Below are 19,617 nucleotides of genomic sequence, written 5' to 3'. Positions count from 1 at the left end.
CAAGATTGCCTCAGTTCATCATTCTAAGTTAGGTAATTGTGTCCCATAAATCCAGATGAATGTGTAGGTAGGTAATCAAACAGTAAAAAGAAACTCACAAAAAGCTAGTGTGGGAAGCAAGTTGATGAATTGAGCTGCCTGCTCAAACTAATCTACATTTTTTCATTAGTGATCACAATTGCTGCGTTTCGATTAACACAGCTTGATTTGACATTTCATCAAGATTCGTGGAGACCTCAACAATGATTTTGTCACCCCAACATACTAACTGAACTGGTTCCAGATCAATAGGGAGTCATTTTCAATTCCACTTTTCAAATTTGCTACAGCCTCAGGGAGTGTTTTAACCCACTGCAGAAATACGCTGGACTATATTAGTCTAAATACGAACAATTTTTTTGTAAAGCATAAACAGGGACCAAAACATATATGGGAAAATGCAGAAAGAACGTCGCACCCTTTCTCTGAATTGAATTACTTTCCAGGTGTACTAAGGATTTGTCTTTAGGTGAAAAACATGAAAAACACTCAGATTGTGGTATGACTTGAATTCCAGTGCAGTAGGTGTTTCTGAGTAGTGTGATAAATGCTGCTTTGGTTTGGGTATTGTGTGTTTAGATAAATTCATCCCCTTCCAAAATGGTTTAAAGCCCAACAGCTGCTCCTGAATGGCCCTTGTGTAGACAAAACCTTTGACAGACACATTTTAACAGAACGTAGTTATAAAAATGTAATGATAGGCAAGCTAAGAAACACGTATTATGGTTAACAGGGAAGCCTGAAAATTAAGGAATGGTGCTGTGCAAAGAGTAATAGGTGCCAGTACAAAGGAGTTTTTGAAACTAAAGGGACTGTCATGACTAATTTATCATACATACAGTTGTTTTTCTACACTCTGGGAAAGAGCTGTCATTTTTCTGGAAGTTCCAGTATTTTGGGTCAAACCTCCACACATTTTTCTTTCAGAGATTCTGTCCTCCTTCCATGCTCTCTTCATGCCTTGCATTGAGATCACAGTTATTAGACTACAGTCTAACTAATTACCACTCACTAACATTCTGTTTTCCACTCTATCAACTTACTAAACTGGTGCACCTATGTCATTCAAAGAACATCAGCCCACCTGACTAACCCTAGAATTTGTTTTATAACAACCAACACATTGTCTTTTTCTCCATTGCAATCTAGCTTTCTGCTAGCTCAGAGCATTCCTAGGAAACTTGTCAGTGCTACCTTCATCCCTGCCCTAAGGTAAGGGGATATGCTGCCCTTCATAATGCATTGGCACCTGCCCAAAGCAGTTATAGCTGCATATCTAGACACCAACTGTCTGTAAAGTGTTCTGAACTACATGTGCAAGCCATTCAAGCACTAATTGCACAATCTTGTACTTAATTCAGAAGAAAGAAATTCCTGTAATGTAGAAGTAATGGGTTAAACATAGAGCATTCTTAAGTGGCTCAGCTATACAATAGAGAATAATTAGTTATCCATAATAAGGCAGCTTAATAGTATACTAAATGACATTCCCCCACATAGGGTGTAATTAGTTTCATGTACTTGACACATTTAAGCGAGATGTCAGACTGGAAGATTATTATTGTTTTTTCACATCCAATTTTTAGTTAGAACTAGTTTGCCCGTGCATCTTTCCACTCACTTGAGGATTAAGAGTCCATTATTTTGGGAATGAGATTCCAGTGTGACATTTCTCATGCTGCTGTTAATTTTCTTTCCTGACCCCTTTTCAATGCAGTGCATGTGGTTCTTACTATTTAATTTATTAAATTTGACATACCAAAGCACTTGCTCAGATTGGTCTGTTTGTCAATGAAGACTTTAGCAGAGATAACATTTCCAAAAGGCATGAACATCTGCAGAATGTCCTGGTCTCCAAATTCCTGGGGGAGGTGGTAAATAAAGAGGTTTGCCCCTTCTGGACCTTTAGGAAAACAAACAAATAAAAAAGTATGAAAATGGCTATTACAAGTGCTACGTTTAATCTGTTTTTCCATAGTACTTACTGAAGGTGATGGTCAGAAAGCAAAATTTCACTTTGCAACTCCGAAGGAAGAAAAGTAAGTGGATCATCAAAGGAATAGAGCTGAAATGGAGCTCTTTAGAGCATCCTATCTTACAAAGTGTTCACTTGATACCTCTACTACAAAAGAAGTTAAACTGCAGAACTCTTTCTTCAATTTACTCAAGTGTCTTTCAGTAAAATTAGGGTTAGGAAAGCAGGTACACAATGTATTACTCTCTCACAATACTCCAAGATCTGCACAAAGAGCCCCCTGCTGCCTCAATCACCTACATGGGTTTGTTGGTTTAATTCTCCATTGCAGGAATTTAGGGAAACACAACCAGCTGAACTCCGATTGGAGCCTCGCAGATTTAAACTAAAAGGGCAGGAAGCTGGTGGGAATGGGAACAGAAAGGGTAACACAAAGCAAACGTTTTGACTTAGAAATCATGGAAGTCAGAGAGAGAAAGATGCTAAGAACTAAATAGCTTGCCCTTTTTTAAAACACAAATACTCCTGAGAAAGCTCGACCTCCTGGAAGAAACTCTGTAAAATAATCATTTTTAATAAGTTCAAACTGAAGTTGCTGGGTTGAGATTAAAGTGGCTTTATACAAGTTGAGTTTGAAAAGAAAGGTACAGGAAAGGTGCTTTTGAATATTTTTCTTATAGCCTATGTCTGAGATACACATTATCAGTGCTATTGGTTTAAGCATGCCCCCTAGCAATAATAGTGTTATTTTTTATTTATTCTCAGCTCAGTTTTTCTTTTATAGTCATATACTGGGAATGAGCCATTAATGTGACCTATGATGCAACCAGACACGTGGCCCTCCTACACAGGCACTGGGAGCACAAGAGAACAAACATTTCTGATAAAAACATGTATAAAGTAACTCACTTAAATATTCCCTTGCTTAATGGAACCTAAGTGTGTATACGATGGGATGTCTGTGGTTTCAAGATTGGAGTTAGAAGCACACACTGCATTCATGGAGTACCTACAGAAGCAGTCACTGAAGACCCACCTCTCATAACAGAAGAACCAGGCTGCTGCCCTCAGTCAGCCTGAAGTAAAAGGCTGCAGTGTTTGCCCAACATAAGATTTAAATGGCTTATAAAAAGCTTTTTAAAAAAGAAAAAAAAAAAGTTGGTGGTGGTGGGAGAAAAGAGGGAAAAAGAATTTCACCTGCACCTTATTTCTTCTGACATAAAATAAATTACAATTTCAAAAAAACTTTTTTTTTTTTTTTTTTTTTTTACAATATTATTTAAAAATATTACTATTTTTTTAAATAGCAAGCAAAACTTGTTCAACAATGGTTTACAGCATGTGCACGAGGCAGTTCACTGTGCTTCAGCACTCAGTACTGATACTGTATTTTGCTTTGGTATTTTGTTATCCTTGACCACTCTTCACCATGCCATGAGAAATCATGGTTAGAAGTAAAACAGAGTTGTCAGTATTGAAAGATGGAATTTATTCACTTTAACTTAACCCCTTACTTACAGAAACAAGGCATAACAAAACAGGCTGTGTTTTTAAAAAGACACTGTCAATTCAAAAAGCAAAAACAAGCCTACACTTGATAGCTCATATAATGACAAAAACAAACAGAAGAAAATCAAACTGTCCTTCAGTGAGTATCTTAGAATGACACCGGATAAACAATATCTGGTGTCAAACAGTCCATTGTCACAGACCAATGTGAGTGAGATGAAGGACAAGAGCACAGAACACAACAAAATTTGGAAAAATAAATAAATAAATAAACAAACCAACAAAAAGCTTCCATTTACTACAATCCAAGCTTTTAGCAGTAAATGAAACAACAAATTTAGAGAAAATATTCATTTTAACTCCACAGTGTCTTCATATAACAACCAGCTGTGGGAATGACGAATTTATCTTCCTAGGAAACACCACATCCCATAACAGTGCAAGATACGATATTAAACGAGGATAAAAATCTTTCTCTTGAGGATATTACAGTGGGTTTATTTCCAAAGCTTATCTCTGGCAAGAGCAGTAGTGGGAACACAGATACAATCTTAGAAAGCATGCAATATTTTCCTGTCCTTCTAGAATTAGCTGTAATTTTGGATGTGAGAAGGGATAGCAATGAAAACAGAAGCAAAACCCCAAAATACCTGAGTACAGGAGAATGAAAGAGGGGAAAAGGGTAACCTCATGTTACTAAACATTTAGTAATTACTATTCATTTATTCTTAGCAGCAAACTCCTGAGGTTTGTTTTGCTCTACTGGTGCGGGGAGAGGGGCAATCACTCCCTTAAGTTGCATCCCTGCAAAACCCAGAATTAAGCAAAGAACCATTCAGAGCAAAGTCAGATCTGACTCAGAAAACTTAAACCTAATCAGATTAAATCCATTATTATGGAAAATGGAAACCAGTGCAGAGCGTGAGTGAGGGTCACCTGTAAAGGGATGAATTTTGCTACTGATGCCTTTTTACGCAGCAGAGCTTTTAGGGCAGAACTGTCAGTAAGGTATGGCTGAAAAGAGAGATGGTAAAAAAGAAAAGAGAATTACAGTAGAGATTGAAAAAATGAAAAAGACTAATCAGGGCAGGAGAAAGAGTAAACTTCAAAGACAAGGCTATCTGAGATCTATCGTTGAGCCACTGTGAAGAAGTAAACCCAAGGCATGGCTGTGAGAATGCCAGATTGTCTTAGAATCGTAGAACCACAGAAACATAGACTGGCTTAGGTTGGAAGGTGAGATCCTTAAAGATCACCTTGTTCCAACCCCCTGCCATGAGCTGGTTGGCCCCCCACCAACTCAGACTGCCCAGGGACCCATCCAACCTGACCTTGAGCACCTCCAAGAATGAGGCATCTGCAGCCTGTCTGGTCAGCCTGTTCAAGCACCTCACCACTCTCAATTGTCCTAACATTGTCAGACTGTGTAAAAAATTGGTATCCCTCATGGAAGGCCACAATGAGGTCTCCACTGAGCCTTTTTTTCTCCAGGGTGAACTAGCCCAGCTTCCTCAGGTTGTCTTCAAAGGAGAAATGCTCCAGTTCCCTGAGTATCCTTGTGGCCTTCTCTGGACCCACTCCAACAGCTCCATGTCTTTCTTGTGTTTAGGGCCCCGTCAGTCCAGATGAGGCCTCATGAGGGCAGAGCAAAGGGGGCCATTCCCCTCCCTCTCCCTTCTGGCCTCCCTGCATCTTCTGTTGATGCAGCCCGGGATACTGTTGGCCTTGTGGGTCTTCCAGGAAATACCTCACGCTTGGTTGAGCATGGCTTACCCTAAAATGGGCAGATGCTTACCTTCCTTCTGGCTGCCCGCGGCGCTTTGCTGCTGCAACAAGCTCTGGCTGTACAAGGTGGGCAGCGCAGCGGCAGCGTACTGCTGGATTCCTGAGTAGGCCTGGGTGAGCGCGTCCATTGTGCCGGCCGTACCATTCGTCAAGCCTGTTGCGCCGAGTCCTCCGTTCAGGGCCGCCATACCTGAGAGCATTTGAGCAACTTTACAAAAAACCCAACAATAGAGAAAAGAAATTGCACTTGTTCATTAGTGCTTTCCGAAAGTCGTTGGTATTATATTGACACTGACAAAGACGGCAGTGCATGCAGCTCGGCGTGGCACCAAATGGGACTGAAAACAAAGAAACACGACTTTGGCATCAGGATCACTTCAGCACAATGGTTGCACAGTCAAACGGACTTACATGCAGCCTGCTACTGGCAAGTACTACAGCTCTGTGCCCCCCAAACCCTCTCTGCCCATCAACCCTCTTGCTTCTTGGGGTGTCCAAGAGCAGGACACGTTCAACCTCCATCTTCATGAGCTGACCACTTGAGAAGAAGCATTCTGGGAGAAAACCCACACTCTCTGGACCGGTCTTTATCAACAGGGATGCTTTGCTCATACAGAGTTAATAGAGAACCCTGATTCACAGCGTTTTGAAACAACCAACCACACAGCTCCAGGATTTTTCTCTTCGATTTCTGGTCAGAAAATGGATGGTGATGCTTTGCATTTCCATTTTCCTCCCCCAGCTACACTTGTAAGGGCAGAATGGATGAACAACAGTGCATCTGTAGCGACTGCAAGCGCTTCACTCAAACCAAGAATCTTTTACAAAGAAACAAAAGTGTTTGGTTCTAGCAATGTGTTTCTTTACTCCTCACTGGAAGCAGAGCCGCCTAATTTTTTTCTTCAACACAATTCCACATCCTGATAAATAACAGGTTAATTTGACTGGGATGACTGCCAAGGAGGAAATTTTGGACTGGATTGCTAGCTGTGCATAAAATGGCATCCCTCATCCATTCAGACAGCACTGTCTGCAAAAGAACTCCTGGACTACAGCCTCTTTTCATTACTTCTGTGCATTCTCATGGCTCTGAGATGAGCCACAACAAAGTTAACAACATTAACATTTATTTTTTTCCAGAAATTCCAGAAAAAAATTATTTTTCCCCTTTGGCAGTCAAATGGGTAGCAAGATTCAGAAACCTGCTCATCGCCCACATTCTGACTTCTGTCATACAGAGAGTAAGTGCTCAGCAGGTCTGAGAGGCCACCTTTTGTGTGTGATTACTACACTGTGCTCTCCATTTTTTAGGCAAACAGCTCACAAACAACTTATTAGGGCTTAATCAGGCCCCTCAAGGCACACTAAAACAGTCACCAGAAAAATGGGGCACCTGGAACCACCACCGATAGTTTCTTAGTCATTGACTGTGTACAGTTTCTGTTGGCAAAATGACGGGTGGAGGTAATTGGTGGAGTTGTACTGGGACCCAAAAGATAGGAATATTGAAAAAAAAAAGAGGGCTTAACTTCAGAGCAACAATAAAGGGCTTCTATGTAAATGGGAGAAAAGTAAGGAAATTAAGCAGAGGACACTTTACAGTGAATGAACAATTAAATCTATTACATTAGGAAACAATCTTCTTCAAGGGAAGTGGTATAAACCTTATCACACGAGTAATTTGGAGATAGAAAGAATACTGGAGGGAATTATCCTGAATTGACAGAGGAGGATAAAGATGCTGACCTACTAGTTTTCTTCCATCTCTCATGTAGATTCAGAAAGTGTATTCCTACGAGTCTCTGATAATCAGGACAATTGCTCAAGTGGCACCTTTCTGGCTCCACCACAGTCTGTGCCAATTAAGAGAACTGTACTGCATAAATTATACCATTTGATATTACTATAATTTGTGTGACTAAACACTTGACAGAGATGTGATATTCTTAGCTTTGCTTAATAAAATGTCTTGCACTTTGAAGATTTCTCTTTCCCCTCCACCCCACTTCAGAGCACTGCTGTATCCTGATAGGAAATACTGGCTGCATCTATGAACAAAAATCTCTGTCAGAGCAGGGCCAGCTATTCCTTGTATAATGGTTCCAAATGTAAAACAAAACCTGCAAACCAATGTAGTCTAAGAAGCACCTTATATCTAAAAGACAGGATATTTTGAAAATGAAGATTCAAACTAATAACGGTGATGAAGCAATAATTTGATTCTGAGCCTGACTTTAACTTACTCCGATGATTCTATACTTAATTTGTGTCATTGCTTGCATGTGTACACACAGCACTGATTGATAAAAAAAAAAAAAAAAAGATTTGTATCTCTCCCTTTATTATAGTGTTGAAATAACTTGATAATAGCGGAAGCATTAGGATAACACGTTATCTTGTGTGAGTCATCAGCCTATTAGACAAACATGCTTTGTGTCGCTGTGGGCAGCATCCTCCCCCTTCTTTCACCCAGAATCAATAGCCGCTACCCACCAAATGATTTCAGATCAGCCAGCAGATAGCTCCTGCTCAGCACACTGCTTCTGGGAAGGGCACTTCTACCGCAACCACAGTCTAAATACGCTTCCCTCCTGAGCAAAGCAGCTCTGCAGAAAGATCTCTGATTTTTTTCCTCTTCTCCCTTTTCACACGTTACAAAATCTGCAAGGTCCAGCTGCAGTTACACATTTCTGCCATCTCTCTATTATATCTACAATGCACCTCAGACTGATATTAAACTCTAGTCTTTTCCTCGCTTCTGTGAAATAGTCATTTTGAGTCTCTCATCCACAGCGTTCTACTTTTCTGAGCTACACAGAAATGACAATGCTTGGCAAGTCCAAAGATCTCTCAAAGTGCCTTTCAAGCACTTTCAAATCTGTCACAAATAATTTTATCTCCAATTTACAGATTGGGATAGAAAGGCTAACTGCCCTGGGTTCACATACAAATATTTTGTCATAGCTGTCCAACATGCTGAATCTGTGGTCTTCTTTCTTGATTATTTAAATTTACTTTCCTCAAAGGAGACTGCCTAATGTGTTGTCATTTTTAGATGTTTCAAGCAGAAAAAAAGATGATTGGGTGAATCCCCAAATGTACAAGGGTTGCTCCGAACGTAATGTCTCCTATTTTATTATTTTGGCCCATGACATCAGAGGCAGATGTTGGTGGTACTGCAGTAGAGGTTAAACCTCCCCACCAATATTCCATTACATTTTGTTGCTATGTGACAGATGGCAGCAGAGGGGCAGTCTGACAAAATGGTGTCTGACAAAAAGTGTGTATGAAGCAAAGGTACGGAACTGAATCCCTCTGTGCAGAAAAAAATGGCACTTATTGACATTCATTGACTTGCTGAATGTTTATGGAGATCAAACAGTGGATGTGAGCACAGTAAAGCAGTGGGTGATGTAGTTCAGCAGTGGTGACAGTAACATTAAAGACAAGTCATGGTCTAGATGGCCAAGCACAGCTGTCACACTACAAAATGAAGAGTGTCTTGATCAGTTCGTCTGCATGAATTGGCTATGGTGGTGACTCTGTTGAAAAATTGTGCTGTGTAGCTGAGAATTTTGTCTATCAAACAGTGTGACTGTGCTTTTTGTTTCTGTTGTAGTTTCCATGGAAATAGATAGGAGGCATTACTTTTGGAGCAATCCATGTATGCACAACTGTTGCTGATCCTTGGAGACATCGGACTCACCATATTCCACTTCTAGTTTTATGACCTCAGATATATTTCTACAATTATTATATAGGCTTCTCTCTACAATGTGAGCACTACCGGTTTCCAGAGCTCAGCCTGATTTCCCCAGACCCAGCCAGGATCCAGAAAGCAGACCGAATCCCCTTGTGAGCTTAGCTTAGATGTTCTCCCAGTGAATCTTACACACACGGACATGGTTTCAACAGAAGAACATCTCCTTCAAAACATCTGTGTAAACGAACGTGTAAGACCAGTGCAACCTTCTGATTCTTTCTGGGTTTATGCTCAGATCGACTGGTGCTTTGGTCATTTTCATTAATTCTCTAACCAAAAGCGTATCATCGAATTCCAACTTTTCTGCATAATTATTTCAGGAACCTTCTAGACAAAACAATGTTTTGCTCTTGGCCACAGCATATTGTGAAACATCAAACCCACTGAACTTCGGGTTTCCTGAAGACAGAATGTGAACAACTGGATCAGAAATGGTCACTAGGAAAAGCACTGACTTATCATTAAAATAGACAGGGGAGGTTTTTAGCATTGGGACAATGCTTTGCTATCATCAGTGTCGCAAGCAACTGAAACTGATAATCTGTGCTCTCCTGAAAGGAACACACACCACAACACAGCATATGAGGAAACAGTTTCTCCTCTTTGTATCTCTCTCACAAACTGATATATTTATGTATATAAATAGACAGACATATCCACATACATTTTTTTACATACGAGTGTTATAAACATGGAAATATTCTAGGCACGTACACATTCTGCAATCCATGAAGATTTGGGACTGAAGCCATTGTTGTTATGAGTCTATGGAAGCAGTGGTGGCTTCTAACAAGCTAGAATTTAGTACCAGGTTGTGAATACATCATTAATACTTCAAATGGCACATGCAGGTAAATTCGCACACACAACAGCTGAAAATTCTTGTTGAGAAAATGTGAACTCTTAGCTTGCAGCCTTGCAATAAATGCTAAAAGGAGCACAACAGTAGGATTTCCATGTGAAGACAAGAGCTCATAGGTGATTAATTCCTGCTCACTGTTGATGAAGGGAATGTTATCTTGGAGTGCTCCAGTTTGCCTGGGTTCTTAGTATTTGTGGGAGGGAAGCAGTGGGATGCTATCTATATGCTGCTCTTGATATTGTGACCTCTTGAAAATGATGTAAAGCACAATGACTGTTTATCAGGGAAAGGACATTTAATATTTTCTTACTTATGACAGTGTAATTCTCTTATTAAGAGAGCTCATAAGAGGAGATAAGTTAGCTTTTCATGCATGCCATTGTCAGTGGCTTGTTTTAATAATAAGTTAGAATAAGAAAAAAAGCTAACATTGGCATTTTGGGACCTAATATACATACTTTTCTTCAATTGTTCTAAAGTCATCTTTGCTATAAGATTGTTTGTGTGAAATGTGCATGTCCTTGCCAGAAGCAAGATCTGTTTTACACAAGGCCCCATGCAATCACTCATCATTGCTTCATGGACAGCCATTAGCCCCCTTCCTTCCCAGCTCCCAACAATGACAACCAGAGATCACAGAACAAAAGGACTGGGTGAGCAGCCAAATAACAGTAACAAAAAGGACATCATGCAGAGCATCAGAGTGAGCAAGTGATACTGAGGAGGACATCCATTCCTGGGGGCACATTATGATGGGTCATGGACTGTCAATGACTAAGTAGATTCCTTGCATTGCTGAAGGAAATGCAAGGAACAACAGCAACTAAAAAAGGGGACGGGGAAATGCAGCTGAACCAATTTCTTCCATTTCAGGCAAAGGTGAAGTCCTCAGAACAGATACAATAAAAAAATTCTTCTTTGGGAAAAACTTGACCGAGGCTGAGAACAAAGATGTTCTAACAGCTACTGCAATCTACTTAGCTTGGTATGTCAGGGTTTAAGATGCCATAGGGTAGATACTCATGTTCTGGTATTACAGCTGACTAATGTCACTGTTTTCTTATACTTGCCAATCAAATGCCAAAAAGTTGCCTTTATTTTAGGAACAAGTATGCTGCTCTCATGTCAATTTGATAAGTCCTACAAACTTTATAAAAGAACTACCTCTGTGGCAAGTGTGCCTCTCTTAGCATGACATTTCTGAATGAGGTTTTGTGTATTGACGTGGTATCTTTTCAGACTCCCAGAATGAAGGAGCCTTTCCTATGACCTACATAACCAGATTCCTTGGTAACATTTCTTTTACCTTTCATTTGCTTGCAAGAAAAGGAATCTTTTTGCAGGGATCCAAAAGACTTCACTTTGCAGAGCAAATTACGTGAAACTTAAAGACTCCAGAACTGTGTATGTAACATGAATGAAACTAGACCAGCTTGACCACTTGTGCATATAGATTAAAAATAATTGTATAATCACTTTACAATTGGCAGTTTTTGTGGCAAGATTATTGGGAAAGGCTGTCCACCACAGCAATAAATACTCACTGTTTACGGTACCTGCTAGTGCATTAATATTATTCAGTCCAACGGTGGCTCCAGCCAGTCCTTGGAGAGTACCCAAAGAAGTCAAAGAATTCATGGCTGCACCAGCTGTGGAATTAGCAGTTGATGCAGCCACTAAAAGAAAAAAAAAAAAAAGAAGGCAAAATTAAAGCCATATTTTGGTTATGTTAGTTGATCACAAAACAACTTCCTTACAATAACGTTAAATGGAACAACAAGGCTACTTGCAATAAAGAAAGAAAAAATATCAGACCAATAGACCAACCTTGCTCAAAATGTTACTGTTATGACTGTTCACGGAAAGTTGATGAGCCTTGAACTGCAAAGTCTGGATCATAAAATTTAGCACTGTGCTATTTGCAAACAGTAACAGTAAAATTGAGTACAGTCACTTTTTCAAAAGTTTGTCAGCCAGGCGAGCATCCCAGGGTGATCAGCTAACCAGCTGAGATATTGCTACTTTTTAAACACTATCACTGAAAAAATAGAATTCCTTGTAGCAATTTTGTCATACAACAGATTTTTGTCGCAGACCCTTCAAGTAAAATTTAAAATCTTCTGTGAGACACTACTCTCCAGTTATGGCTGCAGGACAGTGTATGAACACTATTTGAATGCCTGAAGTTTACAAAAAACAAGAATTATGGGACATACACAAGAAGTAACTACTTATTGCAGGCTTTTAGTCTGGTCTATGTATGTAACTAGTCATGTACATGTACGCCACAGATGATACTGTATGCTTCTACCAAAGCTCTGCCAGAGGGAAAGCTGAGGCTCAGATAGATAAAGGGTCTCTGCTGTTATGATATTGAGACAGTTCTGAAGGTGGGAGAGAGATAAATCCATCTAAATCATATGCTTAGGCAGAGAAAGAGGCTCAATCTCTTATCTTAGAAATAAGGCACCGTACAAATTTCTATCATTTAGGATAGTCGGGATGAATTAGAAAAGCGTCCTTCACCTGTAGAGGGGCCTTAAATAGCCTGCATGAATTAAAAAATTAACTTCCAGGTATATGAAGTTGTCTCAGGTAAATCACACTTACAAAAGCTGAGGAAGTAATTAGTTTTTTAGCTTGTCTCTCGAGCCCCATGTTAGTACAGCAATCGTAAAGACTTTTTTTCTTTTTCTTTAAAAATTGCACTCTGTTCTGAAAAATGAACATTCAAAGTCAGTGTTTTGTTGGTGATCTACTGCATGCACATCATGTCTACACCGTGTTTTTTTGCTCCTATCCATTACTTAGCTGGGAGATGGTTAAGGTGACTTCTATCTTGATGCTCTTTTGAGTTGCTGAACACATCAGAATACCCAGTGAACCCTCAAGAAAGTGGAGTACCTACAGTTTGCAGCATCCAGAAAGGAAAAAGAAGCTGAGGCTAAATTTTCAAACTCTGTGGGTAAACTTCAAAGGCCTAAACTACAAAGAACTCATTTTTACAACCTCAAGATCCACTAAAGACAAGACTTCCCAATGTGGGCCTCAAAGTCCAAAGGACTCTCTTGATGAGAGTAAGGAAAGATTTCCTGACTCTGGAGCATTCCTCGTCCCTACTTCCACCACATCTGCAGTGTTCTCTTGAATAATTTTATATGTTGCAGATGGAAGCAGCTTGGTTGATCAATCACCTTCTGCAAAGCAATAAGCCAATAATGTCTCTGATTAAAAAAAAACTTAATCCAAGAAACAAGTGAGAAAACTCTTTTGTTGGATAATGTGAACACCAGCAGAGAAGAGAAAAAATCGAAGTGGATGAATGTCAGTGAATTCCCTGTGACCAACACAGCTCTGTGTTTCTGTTCATGTTCATTATCTGGTCATTTAAATGAAGCACTTAAATCTGAAGGATCTGATTGGTTATGACTGGGCTGAATTCCATCCATTTCTCTTTCAGAGGATTATATTACTCTTTTCTCTTGATGAAACACATATATTTAAGAAATGAGAGAAATGGGGGCTAGCAAATTGTTTGCCTAAAATTACATTAAAGCTCTTGGGGACAAATAACTCCTGTGAGTGAGAGCCATACGCTTATGGATTGTCAACACATCTGTTGGAGAAGGCAGAAAAATCTGATTAAATCCTCTTGCGTAGCCCAGAGCTCATCGTGGTGGTTCTTATCAGGCTCACTGCTCAAACACGTGCCTTGAGGATGGCCAATATCTGGGGCCAATATTTCTTTTTTTCTTTCATTCTTTCCAAGTTTCTCTATTTCATCAGACAAACACAGAGCAGGTGCCTCAGTGATTCTCCCTTCTGAAGTTGCAATGCAGATTATCTAGCTTGCCTAAATAATGACTTGGCACATAATCAATATAAAATACTAGTTGGAGCATTGAAGAACCTCAGAAATCAGCATTTTGTTGTTGTGGCTATTTCTTCTGCTTAGCAGCTATCTGTCTCACAGATCCACTGGTACAATGGTTTTTTTTTGACTCTTTGGCCTATTATTTCTTTGAGGAGTAAGAAACTGAACAAATTGTGTGGTTTCCATTATCTTACTGAACATGGGCTGAACAGAAATAAAAGGAGCTCCATTCATTAGGGCACTTGTAAGTGATGGATCCAGCAACTTGTTGGATGAGATATCCTGGGAGACTCTACACCTTCTCCTCTTTTACTGCATCCTGTGCATATGAAGTGAAGACAATGGAGAGCTAGGACATTATTATGAATGGGATCAAGACTTAGAGAGAGCTGAAAATCTGTCACAAAATGCTGCAAAAATCAATAGTTTAAGTAATGTTATTCCTTGTCCTCAAAAAACTTACAGGAAGATGAAACAAAGTCTTCAAGACTTTGAAAGTCTTACAAGAGACATGTGGAGGCTTAGGCCAGCTGAAAGTTTTTACCTTATGAACTCCCAGAATATGCTGAAAATCATCTGAAGACAAGGACTATGCCTTTCTGGTCTTTTGCCCTTTTCTAGTTACTTTCAACTAAAAGTTTTAATGTCTACTGAACCAAAGGGGAAAAAAAAAGAAAAATTACATGCCTTCTGGTAACAGTAGATGATTGCACTATTTTGGGGGAACCTGTATATTTCTCTCATGTCAGCAAAGCTCCTGGGCTCCCAGAACTTGCTCAGAGTAATGGCAAAGGAAGTATGATGCACTGCTGGAACAGCATTATTCTATATTTATGGCTTTTAGTTTTCCACATGACAACACAGATTGGATACCCACAGAATTTATAAATTCATTTTTACCAAGCTCTCCTGGCATCATGTAAATGAAAGGAAAACATTTCACAGCTCTCTCCATCCCCAACACCACCGCATAGCTGCTCTGAATCGAATCACTTCTCAGTGGTGCTTAATTAACAGTAGGTATCTCTCCAGCTACAGACAGCTTGATGTACGGAGCTGTAATGCTGCCAGGAATCCCCTCTTTGTGCTACTGGTGCACCACTATTAAGTGCAACAGTGAGGAAAAGCAAAACACACAAAAAAGTGCAAATCATAGAACACCCTGATTTGGAAGGGACCCATAAGGATCATCAAGTCCGATTCCTATGACTTAGGCTTCTGGAGTCCCTCTGTATGGCACACCTTTTTTCCACAACATATTTTTCTCTTTATATTGGCAATTTTACAGTTGCCTCCTTAAACCTATATACGGCAGGGTGATATACCTAGGGCTGTGTTAAGTGAATTAGCTGATACTGAAGTCAGGGGGAGAGATTCAGCCTGATGATTATACAGTAGCTGCATATACAAAAGGCAGAGAAGAACAGAGCTGCTTTTTATCTGCTGCACCTACCCTCCCCCCTAACAATTTTAAGCTTTGGATAAACATCAGAACATAACAGATAAGATTTTGTCTGCTTTTTCCTCTCCAACATCAGTCACTGGAATAAGCTGACAGCTTTCTCAAAGAAAGTGTTGCTCAATGAGAGCAGCAGTGTCCAGCTCTAGTGAAGAAGTCATGGGGTTGAATCCTTTGGCTGCTGTTCAAGAGTTCAGGCCAGATGCTCACCTTAACTCCAACTAACTTTAATAATCTATTACATTTGTGAAGATATAATCTATTATATATGTGAAGATATCACAGCTTTGGAAAGAGGTCAGTGAAGACTTGCAAGAATAAAGAACTGTCCAGTGACCTGTAGAAAAGTCTGCTTTGTTTCCTGAAGATACGCTGTGTGCTGGTCAGCTGTTGCTTTCTCCATCTAGGACACATCCAGAGACTTTACAGAACACTTTGGAATCTTCAACCATGAAAGATAAGATTCAAAATGTATATTTAACTATTAGAGACTAAAGTAGCTTCTTCACTGATCCTCCTATTCCCATATTTCTGAGTCAGCCTCATAACCATCTGCTTCTTTTTTCTTCCAGACTACTCAACCTCAACTTCAGTTTAGTAAATAGCCAGACACTTCCAAATATTATAAATAATGTTATTAAGAAGTTGAGAACTAGAAAAGAGCATACTGCAGCTCTCCCTCGTGACACTCCCAAATCCCTTCCAACCTCAGCAATTTGATCTCCTCCTAAATGAATTTTTTTATGAGCTTCATTATAAATAAAGAAACTTGGCCTTTGATTAACATATTATTTAACAGAGCTCTCTTTGATATAGTGAACATGTTTTGATTTGGACTAAATGTTGTACATGGTAAGTTATTTAATTACCACTGTTGTTTTTGTGGAGGTTTTTAAGGCTGGATTTATCTGGTATTTTCATCTATTCTCAACATTTTAATTTCCGCATGTAATAGATTATAGCAACTTTTAAGTCAGAGATTCTTAAACAAAAAGCTTAAGCGAGCAACAAGACATTTCCCTTCTTATTTAAGTAGCATTTCAACACAATTCCTAAAAACTATGCCAATCTAGAGAAACAGGCAATACTAACACATAAACTTTTGGCCATTCTGTTGGCAAGCTTAAATCTATAGAGTCACGATGATTTACATCTGGATTCGCATCAGCTGGAAAACTAGATTCAGGATAACAGCATCTAGGAAAGTCAATGATGTGGAAATATTTTTTTGGCTTTGCATTGCACACTGTGGACGGGATTAATTTCTCTACCTTTGGCAGTCTCACAGTTTAAGCTAGTCTAGCCAAAACTGTTCTTTTGGATCATCTCTCAGATAAAGAGACATCTAACTTCAGTGTGCTACCTTTGGATTTCTATGTCAGGATGAGCTGAATTGTGCTCTGGACCTACTCCTGTTTCCACTGATTGAGATGGTGAACATAGACCATAAACACAGATAGACAGAGGTAGACATAGGCCTTACAGATGAGTCACACCAAGGGGGTTGGATCCTGCTCTTTCTGATCTGTGAGGGGTCTGCTTTTGTCCTGAGCGCAGAGCTGGTGCCATTCTTTGAAAATGCAGAATGTAATCACCTCCATCAAATCTTGAGCTCATGGAACAGTCTGATGCTGGGGAATCCTGATCCAAAGTGCACAGGGTGTGCATATTTCTGTAAAGCACACCTGGACAGCAGGGACTTATGCAGTGTCACAGTACAGGTAGGATGGCCTCACATGAGAGCATGAACAATGAGCAAAACTACTAGATGCTGCTGATGCTTCTCTGGTTCTACCTCAGACTTCCTGTGCTACCTTGGATAAAGTATTCACTATAGTTGCTTTTTGTTTTGTTTTGTTGTTGGAAGACGGGGCTGATTCTGCTGCTTCCCACTTGCTGGCTCGTTTTATAGAAGGCTACATCTTCGAAGTGCAGGTATATTTCTATCATGCCTATTTATTTCCTGTTCTTCAGACCAAGGAATGCTCTTGACAGGGCTTCTAGGTATACTAGAGTAAAAAAACAGTTCATCCGTAGTGCACAGTTCACACAGTATAGACTTGCAGTAGAGAGTTGGGCAAATCCCTCATCCTCTCATCCATATCTGTGAGCCAACACATAAAATCCTGTTTCCCAACAGAGGAGACCAGGAAAGCTGTCTGGGCACTCGATGAAAGAGAATACCATAGGAATGTGTCCTCTCAGTGATGCACTGAATAAAAGGATCTATTTAAACTACACATGTAATACCATGATTTAGCAAGGAGATGTTTTCAAGCGTGTGTTAGACCCCAGTCTTTATTTTACTTGGTAAATATCTGAGAGATATAGAAAACCATATTCCACAAATAAAAGGACACTCTCTTCTAGGACACTCCATAAGATGTTTGCTAACTTGGCACTATTTTCTGGGTGGTGATATCCAGTAGTCTGTCACTCTTTCCACTCCTCTTTGCCTCATCCTATTTCATTTCTTGTCTTCCAGAATACTGTCTGAAAATGATACACAGACATACTGCCGATTTGGTACTAAGGTATCAAAAGTATCAGAAGAGACATTTCCAAGATTTTAAGGTTTCTTTCTGGAAACACCGTTTTGGTTTCAGGGCAGGACTACGAGAGAGAATGGGCAAAGAAAATAACAGAGTCATGCAATAGCTTGGGTTGGAAGGGATCAGAAAGATCATCTAGTTCCAACTCCCTGCTGTGGTCAGGGAGGCAAAAAACAAAAGAAGGCTGGCTTCTTCTCTTTACCTACATGGACGGTTAGACCTTCACCCACTCCACCCATGAGAAGAGAAGAGCCAATATTTCTGGAGCAGAATTAGCTTTCTGGTGCAGCTTTCTAGGCTTCAAGGCAGCTCCAAAACTGGCTTAACTACATCAGCATTTCCCAAATAGTGATCCATGATCCACAACAACAACCATGTCAGCTCTATTGACAGCTTTCCTTTATGCAGCTCTCAGTTACACTCCACAACTGCTTGTCACTCCCTAATGCACAGCACAACAGGAAGCCCAACATTTACTTTGCTATCAGTTACCTACAAATCTGTTTTCTGTTCACATCCCGCTTAGTCACTTGTAGAGGATGTGCATATGTTAAAAAGCAAAGCACACCACTCAGCTCTGAAACATAACGTTGTTCTTGTTGTTTAACTTAATGGAGAGTTAAAATAATTCAGCAAGTACTTTGCTCCAGTAAAGATGATACAGCAGTTTGCCAGGGATCAATACTACTGAAAAATGTAAGGTTAAGCATCTCTGTGACTCTAAGCATGAGAAGTTGCAGAGAACACATGCTTTCTTTTGGGAGAGTCTCTTGTCAAATTTATACTGGCATTTTTCTGAATCTAGAATCTTCTTTCTTGGTGTGAATTAGGCTGCATTTCTAATTTTCTGATGCCTTCCTGAGCCCAATGGCTCCAAGGATTAGATAAAATGGATCTGCCTCCATCAGCTCCTGACTAAAAGGCTGACATTCAAAGGGACCCAGAGAGGCAGAGTTGGCCAATATATATCTTATGAAAGGATCTTTGCATGAAAGTGCAACTTCAAATTCCTGCACCTGAGGAGGAGCAATGTGTTTCAATGGCACAAACATAAGATGGATGGGCTGGGAGGAGCTCTGCTGTAAACGGCCTAACGGTTCTGACTGCAGTTGACCACAAGCCAGCAGCGTGGCTCTGGGAGGTAAGAAAGCAAAGCCAACAGTGTCCTGGGCTGAATGGAAAGGAGCAGAGACAGGACATCCAGCTGATTTTTCTCCTTCAGTCAACACTTGTTAGATCTTACCTAAATGCTACATCTAATTTTGTGTCCTCACTGCAAGAAAAACATTGATCAACTGGATGGAGCTCAAAGGGAGACCACCAAGGTGGTCAAGGACTAGAGGACTCATCCTGTAGGAAGATGACAGTAGATGTGCTTTTGTTCATGCTGAGGAGATGGCTTCAGGGGGACATAGCAACAGCTCCTCTGCACCTGTGACATGCAGGAATCTGGAGATGGGTTGTTCAGTGCAGTGTATGGCAGGAGGAAAAAAGGGAAATTGAAATAAAAGAGGTTCAGTCTAGATACAAGGAAAAACCTTTTCTAAGTGAAGCTTGTCATGCATTGGAACAGATTACCCAGACTGATCAGTCTGTGTTGTTGCAGGTTTTCAAGTCCTGAGTAAATCAAGCTCTTAGTAACTTGATCTGACCTCACACTTGACCCTGTTTTGAGTTGAGGTCGGACAACAGACCTCCTCAAGGACTTCCAATATCATATGATCCTAAAAAAAGTGTAGCGAAAAAGCAGAAAAAGTCAAGCAACAATGAAGCAGAATAAAAGAAAGATGAAAAATGAA

General features: G+C 40.0%; 1 protein-coding gene across 15 annotated transcripts in view; it reads right to left on the bottom strand.

Moving 5' to 3' along the window:
- CELF2 (CUGBP Elav-like family member 2) overlaps positions 1-19,617 on the bottom strand; it is a 373,475-nt gene that overhangs the window by 12,898 nt on the left and 340,960 nt on the right. For 11 of the 15 annotated variants that reach the window (XM_090134536.1, XM_090134518.1, XM_090134510.1 and 8 more), the window contains 3 exons: positions 11,490-11,609; positions 5,319-5,516; positions 1,799-1,942 (listed from right to left, as the gene is read on the bottom strand). In XM_090134536.1, the coding sequence (XP_089990662.1) occupies positions 1,799-1,942; positions 5,319-5,516; positions 11,490-11,609 (462 nt within the window). Of the gene's footprint in view, positions 1-1,798; positions 1,943-5,318; positions 5,517-11,477; positions 11,610-19,617 lie in introns of all 15 variants that reach the window. The other 4 variants (XM_090134525.1, XM_090134522.1, XM_090134531.1 and 1 more) reach the window with 2 other exon arrangements.

Source organism: Phasianus colchicus, chromosome 1 (assembly GCF_987193195.1).
Source record: "Phasianus colchicus chromosome 1, bPhaCol1.hap1.1, whole genome shotgun sequence".
NCBI classification, from domain to species: Eukaryota; Metazoa; Chordata; class Aves; order Galliformes; family Phasianidae; genus Phasianus; species Phasianus colchicus.
This window is presented reverse-complemented; position numbering and strand designations above follow the sequence as displayed.